This window comes from Rhyacophila brunnea, unplaced genomic scaffold (genome assembly GCF_057557595.1).
Source record: "Rhyacophila brunnea isolate RB1 unplaced genomic scaffold, BYU_Rbru_1.0 scaffold_17, whole genome shotgun sequence".
NCBI lineage: Eukaryota > Metazoa > Arthropoda > Insecta > Trichoptera > Rhyacophilidae > Rhyacophila > Rhyacophila brunnea.
The window spans coordinates 25,935,271-25,950,478 of record NW_028232827.1 but is presented as its reverse complement, the minus strand read 5'-3'; the positions used below and the strand labels follow the sequence as shown (position 1 = coordinate 25,950,478).

Below are 15,208 nucleotides of genomic sequence, written 5' to 3'. Positions count from 1 at the left end.
TCGCGTAAAGATGACGTTACCCATTTACTCGAAAAAGAAAACATGTCAATGAATATATTATTATTGTTACTAATAGAACAATAAACAGAACATTAAATGGACGCATGTTGGATTTATATGACAAATTATATTTCGTTCGGCACGCGTCATTTGCACAATCCGCGCATCGCCTAGCCACGATCTTTTTAGACCATGCCTCAACTGAGGTATAGCCTTCTTCTCCTTCCAGGGCGCTACATCCCGGGGTGGGATTTGGCCTCCTCCACAACCGCTCTCCACTCACTCCGGTCTCTCGCCACACTTCTCCAGTTACCGGGTCTTCATATATGAAGCCAGTCCACTTCTACGGCATCAGCCCATCTCCTTCTTAGACGGCCTCTGGGTCTCTTCCGTTGGGGTAGCCACTTCATCATGATCCTTGGCGCTATAACTTCAGACATTCTCTCCACATGTCCCGCCCATCGTAGTCTTTGGGACTTACAGTATCTTATGATTGTTTGCTGTTCAATCAGCTCTTCCAACTCTTGGTTCATTTTTATTCTGTAGTTCCCATTTTCCAACATGGGTCCAAAGATTTTTCGGAGTATTTTGCGCTCGAAGACAGCTAATTTGTTTTCCTCGTTTGAGTTAAGTACCAAGTCTCACAGCCATAAGTGACCACTGGCCTTATAATTGTTTTATAGCCTTAACTACAATATATTTCCTTTTTCTGTCGATTTGTTAAGAATACTGTTTTTTTTAAAACTATATTTGTTGTTTTATTTATATATGTATGTATAAGTATTAAATAAACAGATCCATATTAAACAAACCAGAATGAAAAAGTTACAATTAATTAATAATTGTTTCACATATCTATTTAAAACATCTGTAGATATTGCGGTTTCTTTGTCATGATCAATAAATAATATGACATTATTATTGTGAAAAAAATAACCTAATAAAACAGTTCATAATAATGTATCCCTAGCGAAACAATTTTTATATGGAGTGGATTATGAGAGTATAATCCATGTATAATGAGTTTGATCAGCTGTCATATAAAATTGCGAAATTAATAATATGGAAAAAAACGTTATATTGAAGACGCTTTTCCAATTTTACGACGGATAATCGTTATATTCTAAATGTGAGGATGTAAATTAATTAAATAAAAAGGTTTCTGATAATTTTCCGGCTTCAGAAATAAATAATAATTTAAATTTGATCAGTTTTCTTTTATCTTCCGTGCCCAATTAATAGACATACAAAAATAATGTCCGTCCTTCGTCGATTGGTAATATTATTGTGTTTGTTTTTGATCGCTACGGAAAATTTAATTGTGAATGGTTTTCGAATCAAGAGAGTTATTGGCGGAAATTATGTGGAAATTGGTAAATAATAATAATATTTTGTTATATTATATTTCATCTCAATAATTATCGACCATTTACGTTCTTTGGAAGGGAAATCCATTTTTCCTATTGCATGTTCGATTTTTTAAGTTAATTTGGATGAATTTAGTTAACATACAACGAAAATCCATTCACTTCATGAGCCATTAGATTGAATAAATTTTGTTATAAAATAGTTTTACAATAAGAAACTCTTTCTCTAATATATATATATGCACAATTCAGTTGGGTGACGCAAGGGGTCGTCTATATATAACATCACGCCCAAAGATAGGATGTGATATAATTGCATGATGTATATTTCGATATTATAAAGAGACGTCACAAAATATAAACTCATTTTTTCCGATAATGTAATTTTCTGTGAAAATATCATACTGTTATACTAATAAAATATATAAATATAAAAAAAATATATTATACTTATCGATCATTTTCAATGAATTGTTTTTATAATTGGCGAAGGGTGGTGATAGGCTGTGAAGATCCGCCGTAAAAGTGCACATTAAACTTTATTAAGCATAACTTTATTAAACATATTATGTATTTGTTTTTATTGAACTAAGACTACAATTTACAGATTTTATAGGTTAGTTTTTAAAAATATATTAAACCCTGCCTAAACCAAACCATAATAGTTTTGGAACATTTTGGGCGATACGATAAAATTGTGCACACTTTTTCATTCATACTTATTTGTTTTCGTAGGATTAAGAATACAAGTACACATATTGTTAGTTCATTTTTTTAATAAAACTATATTCCATCCACAAAATATCCAAAGTTATGTACGATTTAATTGCATAATTTTAGATATTTTATAGATAGACAAGTATTTTTTGACTATTATCTATTATGGTTTGGTTTTCGCAGGGTTTAATTGAAATTTAAATACTATCCAATACCATCTGTAAATTGTAGTCTTATTTCAATGAAAACAAAAACGTATGACTGTCAAAGTTTAGTGTGCACCATTTATAGCGGATCTTAACAGCCTGTCTTCACCTTTCGCCACTGCCTTGTGGGGGCCATGATCTTGGCACAGAATGAAAATCCATTAACTACATGAACCACTGGTTTGGACAATGTATGTTGTAGAAATTTTTAACAATACTTACTCCGGGAAAAATCCACTAAAATAATAATATTAAATCAAACTCACGAAATATCTTTTTATTTTAGGGAGCTATCCCATTTTTGTGTCCATAAAGAGTACATCCACCGGCGAGCATCTGTGCGGAGGAACTCTGATCAGACAGGACTTGGTATTAACAGCCGCGCACTGCGTACAAAATTCATCTCCTTCAAATTTCTCAGTGCATTTGGACAATGCTTTAACAACTATCGATAAAAATGCAGAACTAAATAGCACTAAAATGGCGGGAGTTTTAAAAAATATCATGCATCCTGATTACAGCGAGTAAGTGATTTCAAATAAAGAAATTTTTCGTCATTATCCATTGTTTATTTTATATATTCTTCGCATACAATACTTCGCCACCTAAATTGACAATATATATTTTAGTAAAAAAAAATATCACTATTTATTTTTGTAATGTTTTTTTTTTCGTTTTACATTATTTTCGCAATTATTTCGCAAAGCTATTTCGTGTACCTAATTTTTTACTTCTTTTGAATTTTGTTACATAACTAATGTATTTGGATTCTCTTAATCTTGTTTCATACCGGTCACATAGCGAAAATATTTTTTCAATATATGCTGCGAAGTATTGTGGACGAAAAATGGTCACAGACCCAAATAGTATACCGATTTTGAGTGATAATCAGTGGTGAGTAGTGGAGGTAGGCTGTTATATGCGATATAAATAGTGCACACTAAATTTTGTCAGTGATTCTTATTAATTTTAATTGTACTAAGAATAAATTGTAGATGATATTGGTTAGTTTTTTCAAATACATAACACCCCGCCTATAACCAAACTGTTATGAATAAAAATATTCTTATATCTATTAAGTATTAAAATCATGTAAGTATGAGCTAATGGCATAATTTTAGATATTTTATATCAAATATAGACGAATATTTTTTTACTATTATCTATTATGGCGTGGTTTACGCAGTTTAATTGAATGTCGAAAACTAACTGACACTATCTGCAATTTGTGGCTTTAGTTCAATGTAAACAAATATAAATATTATTGAAAATGCTGTGTGCACTATTTATGTCGAGTTTTAACAGCCTACCTCTACCCTTTGTCACTGAGTGATTGCTATAATTCCTATGTAGTTTATAGCTACCTTGCGATATCGGCAATATGAGTGCCGTTGAAAAATCCGCATTCGCAGGAATCACAGGATACCTATTCGCATAAAGATATTAGTCATAAACCACATATCTCATTTCGGACATAATAATATGTCCGAAATGATGATCCTTTTTAGCTTTAGTTTGGCGCAATATCGATAACAAATTTGAAATGAATTACACTATTAAAAATGTCTAATTAAACGAAAAATTCATTTCTTAAAAAAATAACATACTTACCTAGTAATATCTCAAATATTCGTATTCTTTAAGCAATGTGTGATGTTAGAGACGGCACACACTCGTACCGCAAGTTGCTGCAATCTGATATAAGCGACTGCGGTGTTGCATTGAAAATTAAATGTCTCATTTAAAACACAATAATAATATATAGTTTGAATAATTAAAGCACTTATCGTGTGATGTATCGGCAAATAAATTAATAGCGAATGAAAATAATAAGAAATTTCCTTTTTTCCCTCGACTGAAAAAATACTTTTTTATTATAACACTCATTACCTCTCGAGTCCACATTTACTCTGATAATAACCAATAATTGAATTGAAAATAAATATTTATAACGATGAGTAGAAGCGCCTAGTTTCAAAAACCCCTAAAACGATTTTTGAAAATTTTTGAGTTGGATATGGATTTAGATGGATATTTTTGTTACCTATATGATGGCCAAAGATTGAACTTTAAAAAACGCAAAAAACTGCCAATACATATGATCAAAAATTAAGGTGAAATTCAAAACCCGCTAAACTGGTTGGGTGTGCTTTTTAAATACCCCTAAAATGGAAAGCCAAAATACTATTTAGAATATAATGAATTAAAAAAATAAATACGTTAAGTTCGCAGATTTAATAGATATGATTTTTTCTCATTTTTCTAAAAACTAACTAAAATCGTTTTTCTCATTTTTCTCAGAACTACCTAAAACCGTTTTAGGGGCTTTTGAAACTAGGCGCTTCAGTAAATGTATAACACATTATTTAACCATATAATCTTTTTAGGAGCACGCAGGCACATGATATAGCAATAATGAAACTTAATAAAACTTTTCTGGACGTCGAATGGGACTACGAAAATTTGCTACCACAAAGTTCATTTGGCCTTTCGGGTAAGGATTTAACTCGTTGACATATTTAGGCCCAATGGGAAGATTTGTTTTATTAATTTTTTTCCCTGCCCTTTTCACACAAGCAATCCTATACGATATATACGTTTATATTTTATTTATCGATTTTTTTCCTATATAGATGTTCTCGCTCGGCCATATTTTGCGGTAGATACGAGCCGCAAAATGTAATGGCGGATTGATTAATAATAAGTACCTAATTCACGTCAAATACACCCCAGTGAAATATACTGTATAATATATATCTATTGTATTTTTTAAATCGTTTTAAATTTATATTTTAAATAAAATGTTAAATTTATTGATAATCATCGATCTTACGAATTTCATCATGGGTAAAATAGACATGAGTTTTTGACAATTTCAATAACGGTAAACTGAGTAGATATCCCCATCCCCATCCGACCATGTCCGATCCTGATAGGATCATATGGGCCTCCACAGAGTGGAGGTTTGTATTGACAGATTTTGTTTTTTACGATAAATGGATGTCAGCCACTTGCCCAAACTATTAGGTCCATACCCCTACACCCACAAATTGAAAAACAATATGTGTACTTGCCAGACCCAGGATTCGAACCTGGGACACACGGCTTTATAGTCCAACGCTTAAGCCGCGCGGCCACCGTGGGTGTATATATATATATATATACTATGCAAATAACTGTATCTGGACACACCACCTTGATTTTCTTTTACCATAATAGTTTAAAGGGAACAGCATATTTTATGACGGCATTTTGGACAATGATAACAAAATTCTATACATTTCGTCAGCATTCGTTATCTGGGGGGAGAACGAGCAGAATTAGGCAACATATTCGAAAACACCTCAATAATATATAGAACGCACTGAAAAGGATATTACCTACTCCTACATAATAGTAATAATATTCTTTAAAATAACGGCAGGAGTACAGGAAAAAATATCTTTCTCGCATCTCCCAATTGTTCTTCGTGATAACATATTAATTATATACATATAAAAAGTAGCCGCAAGCTTTAGCGACCACACTACACAGGTATGTGCGGCAACTTGCGGATGGTACGTGGGTGCTGACCTTACAACGCGTCTCTTGTCAATGAAATTTAGTGTCTTATACCGTGTCAATTCCTTCAAAATATTCCAACTAGTTACATAAATTGTTTACCCCTGTCTTATATATTTTGCAGGTGATTGCAATATTTATGGATATGGATCGACTGAAATGAATTCAAATCAGACTTACAACCCCCTTAAAGTTGCAGCCGTACATTTGATTTCTTCTGGAGAATGCATTGAACTGTTGGGACAGTATATTGCACCAAAGCCTAATAGTGGGATGATCTGTGCATTAGGAAATCAAACTGATGCCTGTCAGGTAAAAAATATTATCCTCTCATATTTCATCAACCAAAATGTCATGAGCTTGATTTCATAGCGCAAATACCAAGTTTAACGGACGGAAGCGGAGGTCGGAGTCATGGGTATGTACATATAAGTGGTTGATGCCCACCACAGGTCGCCACTAATACGTTTGAAGCTATAATGTAATAAGATAAGAGTCAGAGAGCTCAAGAGTCCAGTGACGTCCCGTGAGGGTAGGCAGATTAAGCGTCGCTTGGGGGCGGCAGTTACTCGAAGGGCGGTAAATCGAAATAGAAATAGGTACCCAAACTTAGTAATAACGGAAATATCTTTCCATTAAAAAATTCAGCTCACTTGTTGGAAATAAAATGTATTAATTAACATAGAAGGTTTAACAGGACTGTAATTTTTTGGTAGGGTTAGCGATGTCTAGTTTACTTCTGTTGTCTTTGGACGTCACGTCTTTGATGACCAGCAATGACTCGTGCAAATTTGCGAATTATAGGTAGGTACATACTTATCTAATTAATTTATCCAAATACTTTTGCCAGTCATCGCGAATTTTGAATTTTAAATGTATCTGAAACCGTGGACGCGGAATACTGTCTATTGAGGTAGAGATGGCATTTAAATTAGCGGTATATATTTTGTTAGTAACGTATACATACAACACATTAATTTTATTCTTATATATTTGCGTCATGAAAGGATGATAGAAAATACTGTATAAAAAAAATTGCGCGACATGTGGTCTAGGAACGTCACTGCTCAAGACCATCTAATAGTTCCGATCATAGTGCTATTTATTGTTTATACTTTGAATGCAATTCGGTAACCTCTCCGCAGTACCTTAATGAAGATTGTCGATCACCTATTTCGTTCGTACTAATTAACATGCTAACATTTTTTCCAATATAAAAAATAATAATCATTTATTTACAAATAGCCTACCGTATTGCATTCGAATTATAAACAATAATTAACACTATGATCATAATCATGGCCCTCACAAGGGGGGGGGGGCTGACAGGACTCTAGCCTGGGGGCCCGGGCTTAGAGGGGGCCCGGCGTGGCAAGCCGACCAGTTAAATGAGAAATACACCACAAATTTGCTCTAATAGTAAAAAAAGTCTTTCCTGAATTATTAACATTTAAAAACATGTGCCTGTGCGATATAATTTGATGTGATATTTTGATTGATATAATTAAATGCTAATTCACCCGTAGAATTTTGTTATATAATTATTTTGTGTGTTTTCTGGCGAATATATGGCGAAGGGTTCCATGTTACTTGGGTACCTACCCAGGGCTCGAAATGGACCGGAACGCACCGGGGCGCCGTTCCGGGTCGTAATATCGGCAACATTGTCGTTCAATCTCATGGAAAAAATAATTTTACCATTTGAGCTAGAATGGTCATAATATAACAAAGAATCATACACTTATTTTTTATAAAACACATAAAATTATATAATTATGTTAATATTTTCATAAAATTACCGAGCGCTCCGGTTCGTAAAATTCTCCATTTCGAGTGCTGTACCTACCACAAAATGAGGTCGCGAGTGCTACATAATTTATGCTGAGTGCCGACAACTCAATAAATCAACTGGATTTATTTAAAAATCGGTAAAAATACACGGAATACCCTTAACCCTAGGGTTCCGTGGAAACCATTTGAGGAACACTGCTTTAAAAAATCACACTGCCCTTACCTTAGCGATAGGTAGGGGGGCCCGCCATAGATTCTAGCCTGGGGGCCCGCTTTAGGATGTGGGGGCCATGATCGTAACACACAATTTCGTACTGCAGCATGGCCTGACTATTTTTTAGAGGGCATTAGGTAAAACTACAATACATTAGGTATCCGCTCACTAGTGATATGTGAACGTCGTGTTATGTGTAGATTTTGATCAACAGGTTGTCAATGACATGAGAAATTGATATATACCTACTGCGAAAATACCATACCTGAAGATACAGCAAGATGAAACTGTTAACCTAAAAATTCTCAACGTGGAAATGACAAATTTCTGACAATATTATTCTATTTAATATACTCCACCAATTTAAAAAAATCTATCGTCCCACCATGAACTGCATTTATTTTGAGTTCCTCTGGATGACCAATTTGGTAGCCGCTATTAATTTCACAAATAGACTATCGCCGCCCTAGGTTTAGACTAGAAGTGAGTAGGAAATACTGTCATCAGTTTGTGTACTCAAGTTTCGGATGAAACTACTCATACTCAGTATGTGTGGCCGAATAAACTTATTCCAAAAAACTTGTGCTGATGTCATCGCGAGTCGCTGTTCTGTGCACTCGCTAGTTGGTAGACTTTCAACACTATTGACATTAAATGCGCGAAATAGCACTTGAATATAGGTATATTTTAATTTATTAGTCTATTGCGTTCGAATGTTTGAATAATAGGTCATAAATTTTGTGTCGCAGCACAGTGGTGAGATGACGCACAGGCTTAGGCTTGTTATACGACCGCTCAAAACATGTTTAAAATTAAAAAAACACTGTTATTAATTTTTGTTAACAAGAATATTGTAACCTAACAGAAAAACAACTCATAAATTTAAAATGTGTTTAAAATTTTGTAATAAATGGGACTTTTCAACTAGCGGAGCTCAGCGTATTTTTAGCGATTCTATTGAAGCCGATACACAGTCTGAGTTCCCTGAGCCGATACGTATTTCAAATACTAATATGGAGTTGGTTTTAGTTTCAGTTGAGTATGAAACTTTTGTCGCATACGCACGCCAAACGCTCTATATAGTATTCCAAATACTAGTAAGTATTTTGGAACAAGTTTCTATACTAAGTATTTTTTTATACTGGTAGTAAGTATACTTAGTCTTCAAAATCGACCAGTTTTCCCATCTCTAGTTTAGATGCTAATGCGAAATTAAACTACACCGAACATACCGTACATATTTTAAAAAGGTATTTTAGTGTTTTAGGTATCTATTCACTAAATAAACTAAAATTAATTTCTCGTATCATAATAGATGTTTAATATATTTTTATGATCATTGGTGTATTCATTTATTATCATATTAAACATGTCAATAAGGTGTAAAAATATGATCTTTAAAATAACCTAGATCAATCACTAATGTTAAACGTTTACTTTGTAGGGTGATTCTGGCTCTCCGATGATGTGCAATGGTATACTGGAAGGAGTCGTCAGCTATGGAATGGGATGTGGAGTAGTTAACCTGCCAGGAGTCTATACGAGAATAGCATATCATCTGCAATGGATCAGATCAGTGATGGAATCTACCAGCACACAAGAAGTATCTCCATGCCCACAAACCAAAAAGGCTGTAATTCCAACATATAAGCCAATTAAAATACAACTTATGGCTAGAGGACCTATAATTATGAGGGACTCACCATATCTTAAAATATATATAGGAGAAAACATATTGCCATAAGAGTTTTTTAAAGTGTATTACTATATTGTGTCATTCTCTTTGTGTTGCCATTTGTTTCATAGGTACCTCAATATGATTGGTCTGATTAGGTACACCTATCAGTGTTGCCATCTTTTCAAGGTTGAATTATAGTACTGAGCCTCCAAAATTATAGTATTTGGGGTAAAAATATAGTACGCGTTGTCATCTGTTGAAAATGTATAGTTTTTCTGTTTCTCAGAAAAAAATAACGGAGAATTTGAGAAACTCCGAGACCCCTTTTTTATTTAGGTACCTATTTCGAACAAAAATGCTTACCGAAGAATTCAAGAAATTTCATTTTAAACCAAAGTCAAAGGATTTTTTTACGTTTTTCGAGCAATTTTTTTTCCAAGTTCTCCAAATCTACTTATATTGCGGAATTATAGCACTTTTCACCAATTTATCCAACGGAAATATCGAAATTTTAGTGCTGTTTACATATTTTTTTCCAATATTCAAAATTATAGTATTTTGGGCGTACTATACCTGTTTTATATCGTACATAGTACGCGGACCAAAATTATAGTACAGATACTATAATTATAGTACGGTTGGCAACACTGACACCTGGGTGAAATGACACAAGTCTTTCTTATTTATTTATTGGAATAACTGTTATTCCATGACTAAGTTACAACTCTTTTTTGGTCTGCTACGTAGTTAGTAAAAATATATTATTACATAATCAATAAAAACCTTATTTAAAAATGCTCTCTTGTAAATTTGCAAAATGTCAATAATGCCCTTTTGTTTTCCCCAAAGAGATTGAAAACATATCTTTGGGTTTCGCCCTCTCAAATTATAGTGACATTTTAAATTATTCATGTTGTATACTTTTTACTACTTTTTCTGCTGTGCCAACATTTTTATTTTTGTGTACATTTTGAGACGAAATTAGGTGCTCAATTTCTTAATGTGAATTCTCTATCTACCAAAGGCTTACCTAGCGGCAGAATATGATACTTACAGTTCATTCATAATTATGATTTTATTACATTTTAATATACTTATACCTTAAAAACATTAAAGAGAAAAATAAATATTTTTAAAGTCAAAGCAGATAAACTTACAATTTAAAAAATAGGTACATAATGTGCATGCGCTATTTACACATTCTTTTTTGATAAGCCTGTATTTTTAATTAGATATAAAACATATTAAAATTATGAAGAATTCAAAAATCTTTTCAAACCCTTGATGATAAACATAAAACAATATCATGTAATAATAAGATGAGATCCTTTAACAAACAATCATTTTATTTATTGTGCCTAAGTTTATCTTTCACTTTAAAAAATATTTATTTGTCTTTTTAATGTTTTTAGTTATAATAATATATTGATTCATTTAATTATCATTACAATAATTGGCTCTACAATCCTGTGTGGTTCATAAGATTTTTTTCCCAAGAAATCGATGATAGCCACCAGCTCAACCTACTAGATCCAAGCTCTGGATCCAAACACATATTGAAGAGACCCTCGACTTGCCAAGTAGATATGTTACCACTCAGCTATCGTCGATTTAATTCAATTACTACTACTACTACTACTTCTCTACTTCACCATGTTCGATTCTTTGAGGATCATATGGGCCACCACAGAGTGGAGGTTGTATTGACAGATTTTGTTTTTACGAGAAATGGATGTTAGCTACATGCTAAACCTAACTGGTCCATACTCTGGTTCCAAACACAAATTGAAAAACAATAATTATGTGTATTTGCCAGACCCAGGATTCTACCTATGATTTATAAATAATAATATAATAAATAAAAACAAATAAATTGTATTTTCAAGGTATTTATTGCATCCTTTCAACACATGAAAATCACTTTATATTATACTTTTTTTCCAACAGAGGATAATATTATAACTATAATAAAGTACAATAAATACATAACATTTTATAATTTTATTTCAATAATAATTATATAAAATTACGATATAGTCCTCGTAAATCAAAATATTATTCAATGCTGTGAAAATTTACTTTTTGTCTTCACTTTCCTATGTCTATACAACCAGTAACTTTATGTGACACAACTGCCCCAAGTAAAAACACTGTAGGTACACACAACATAACAAATGCAAAAACATTATTATTAGATTACTACTTGTCTGACGTCTCTAAATCTGCACTATAAAAAGTACTTGTGCAGTAAAGAAAATTAAAGACAGAACTGTGATGGCATAGTCGCTAGAACTTTCGCAAACTTTTTGTTAGACGCAGTCATTCTTATCTATAATTTAAAAAAATATATTTCAATTGACAAATTTTATTTAGGTTAAGTCAATAATTATTTTCTCGGGTGCGTTACCTTAAAAGATTGTGCGCGCGCACAGCTTAGAAAGAACACTGTGTCAATCTATGCGATACACCAAGACGTAGAAGAAAACGTTCTATAGAGGTGGAGCCAAAAGATATAAAAATTAAGCAACTAAAATATATCCCATGTCTACTAATTTTCATACTATCTGTGAAGAGATAGAGGAGCAATTCATTGAGCTTGTATAGAAAAATAGCAGTCACGATAAACTAAAATTTGCTTTACCTACACTGTATGTATATCTAAAAATACAATAAAAATAATTTGTTTCTAAAATTACTTATACAGTGTTTATATTTGGAGCAGCCGAATAGGTGTAGATATATCTAAACATTGTTTTATAATATGAAGACAATAAAAACAATACTTGCAGGCTTTTGCAATTTATATTAAATGAACCACATTTGTAACAAAAATTCATAGTTTCGAAAAATGTGTAAATAAAATATATTTTCAAAAAAATAACTTTTTGCAACTGTAATAACAGAGAGCCAGACTAAACTGTGAAATGCAAAATGGCAAAAATGTACCACAGACCATAAAAGCAATGAAAAACATCTTTTAAGTAGCATACTGAAAATTCCATTTACCTACTAGGAAATCAATCTTTCTGTACAAAATTAAAATCATAAAATTAGGCAACAGGTCATATTTCATTAATATAGCAATTGATAGATGGCACCACTTTTTACAGTGCATACATAGACAATATAATTGAAAATGGCTGATTAAGTTTACAACAATATGATAATTAAAAAGATATATAATATATAATTGTAATAAATTGCAGCAAAGTATACACATTACAAACATCCTTCAAAAACATCAATAAAATGTTATTTTCCATAGATTTAACTACTTAACACCATATCCACTAAAATTTAAACTAAAGACTTATTAACAATATGTATGTATTTTTAACAAGGAATTCGCATTTTCGTTTTCTCACAATATACATATTAGCGTGTGCTGCATTCTCACGTGTTGATTTATGTTGAATAATAATTGAATGTCAATTGATAAGTGGGAACCACATTTCAACAAAGTTGATCAACTTGCAAGTTGAATTGAACGAAGTAGAAGTCTTTTCCACTTTTTGTCGATTCAACAGTTCAAGTCAGTTGGTTGCCTCACATTAGTACGTAAAATTTGTTCCAATTTGCATGCGATTAAGTTATTTGTCATACATCACAGAGTATTATTGTATTAAGTATGGTATCTTCATCCAAAAAAGTATCAAAGTGGTCAAACAAAATGACGTTAACGAACTAACAAATCGCCATCCCGGTTATGACTTTCAATTCAACTTAAATTGATATATGGGATCATTCCTTTCAATTTCTTTTTCAACATTCAACATAAAGTTGAGCAATGAAATTCAACTGTGAGAATATGGCATTAGTAAGTTGAAAAAACATCTCTAGTGGTTTAACCCAATTGTTTTTAAAACAGCCAATGAGATAATAAATTCATTTTATTTTATACTCGATCAAGGTAAAATAATTATAAAACTGAGAAATGTCATTCAATATATTATTTTGTTCACACAACAGAGGTAATTACTATATATCACATCAAATATTTGACAATTTTATTAAATTTAAGCATGAAAGCCAAAAATTGGTGTACTTCTATTATTGCAAATACAGCATTTTGTATGCATTGACCTCCTTAGCACATTATACATTTTAATTCATAAAGAATGATGAGTCGTCTAGTCACAAAACCTGCTCTGAACATTTTGCAAAATCCGCTTTGGACATCTTAAAACCACCTTTTTTATAAAAAATCTACATGACATTTTATTGCGAATTTGAGTTTTTGTTGCCACCGCTTTTTATCACATTTTCTTAAGTATAAAAATTCGCCTGAGAAGGTTTTGTGACTTGACGACTCAAATATGTAAATACATTAATAAATAATGAATTCTCCTATGTTGAAATAAGTGACAAAATATTTTTCACCATTATAATATTATGTTAAAATCAAAGCTATATTTTTTTCTTTGTATCCGAAATAATGATTCATCCAAAACAAGCAAAAATTCTAAGTATGACAAAACTTAATAAATCTCAATTACTTCTTGTCAATTACAATTTCTATTATGATTTTTTTCTATAAGTTTCAAAAAAATCTTACATAGAATCCTGCCAAGGCGATGTAAAAACATTATAAATTAGAAACATAATTTTGTACTTAACATTATATACAATTTTATGTACATTTTAAACTATGCAGTTAGAAAATATTTAGATTCTTCATTTATGAAATTGTAGAATTTGTAATTAGAAGTTTTCAATAAGTAAAATACAAAGAGCAGTCCTGAAGTGAAAGCAATTTTCCGTCATATGCTTTATCGGAGCAAGAGGGACCAGGTTCTCTCTTAAACATTTATCTTCTTAAAATTAATATCCTCTCAGACGTTTTACAGCAGGCATGGGCAATATTTTTTTGTCTGCTGCCGTGGACCTCAAAAATGAGATGAGTCGAGGCCAATAGTAACAATATCAATATTAAGAATATCAATTTTGAAACGAATATATTTTCACAATTTGAAATATACATGAAGCCATATCAGACTTTCATGATATTTCAGCGATTCCCAACCTTTTTTTGTTACGTAACAATTGCAAGATTTTATAAAATCTCAGAACTAATAATATGCATGTAAAATAACAGGTATTTTGTGACATACTTAAGCAAAGCCTTTAAGCAAAATCAAAATACCACTTGTACTGTTTTATAGTCTCAAATTATATGTAACAATTATTCGTTACCTACTACATTTCATTATGTCACTTTTTGTCAAATTTTGATAACCTACACATTTCTTAATGTGTTTTTTGACCATTACCAATAAAACTCTTGCTAATTCAATAATAACTATGGCGCAATATTTAACCAAACCAAATTTTCAAAATGCTACATTGTTTTAAATTAGGTCACATGAAACAGTTTTTTCGCAAACTTTTGCAAAATCTCTCTTAGACAAAATGGTTGGGAATTACCGATATCAAAGCAAACATTTCTTTAAAAAAAAAAAATTAATAACTATTTTCTAGTAAGTTAACATGACCCATCAAGAATAATATATCAGACTAGACATCTTAGATTGTTTATACAAACAGTATATTGAAGTATTCGTATCAAATATTACACATTAAAAAAATTAAGCTAATAATTATACCAAAAACCGAAACATATATAATATAAAAAACACTATCAGTCATAAACATAATATCTGTACGATATGCTTAA

The 15,208-nt window shown here is 31.7% G+C and overlaps 1 protein-coding gene across 1 annotated transcript; it reads left to right on the top strand.

The window, feature by feature from the left end:
• Positions 1-1,035: 1,035 nt before the first annotated feature.
• On the top strand, positions 1,036-10,635 carry LOC147073883 (trypsin alpha-like). Its single transcript, XM_085944433.1, has 5 exons — positions 1,036-1,373; positions 2,577-2,814; positions 4,678-4,784; positions 5,976-6,163; positions 9,301-10,635. The coding sequence occupies exons 1-5, from the start codon at positions 1,256-1,258 to the stop codon at positions 9,598-9,600; spliced, it is 951 nt and encodes a 316-aa protein (XP_085800559.1). The 5' UTR covers positions 1,036-1,255; the 3' UTR covers positions 9,601-10,635.
• Positions 10,636-15,208: the final 4,573 nt, after the last annotated feature.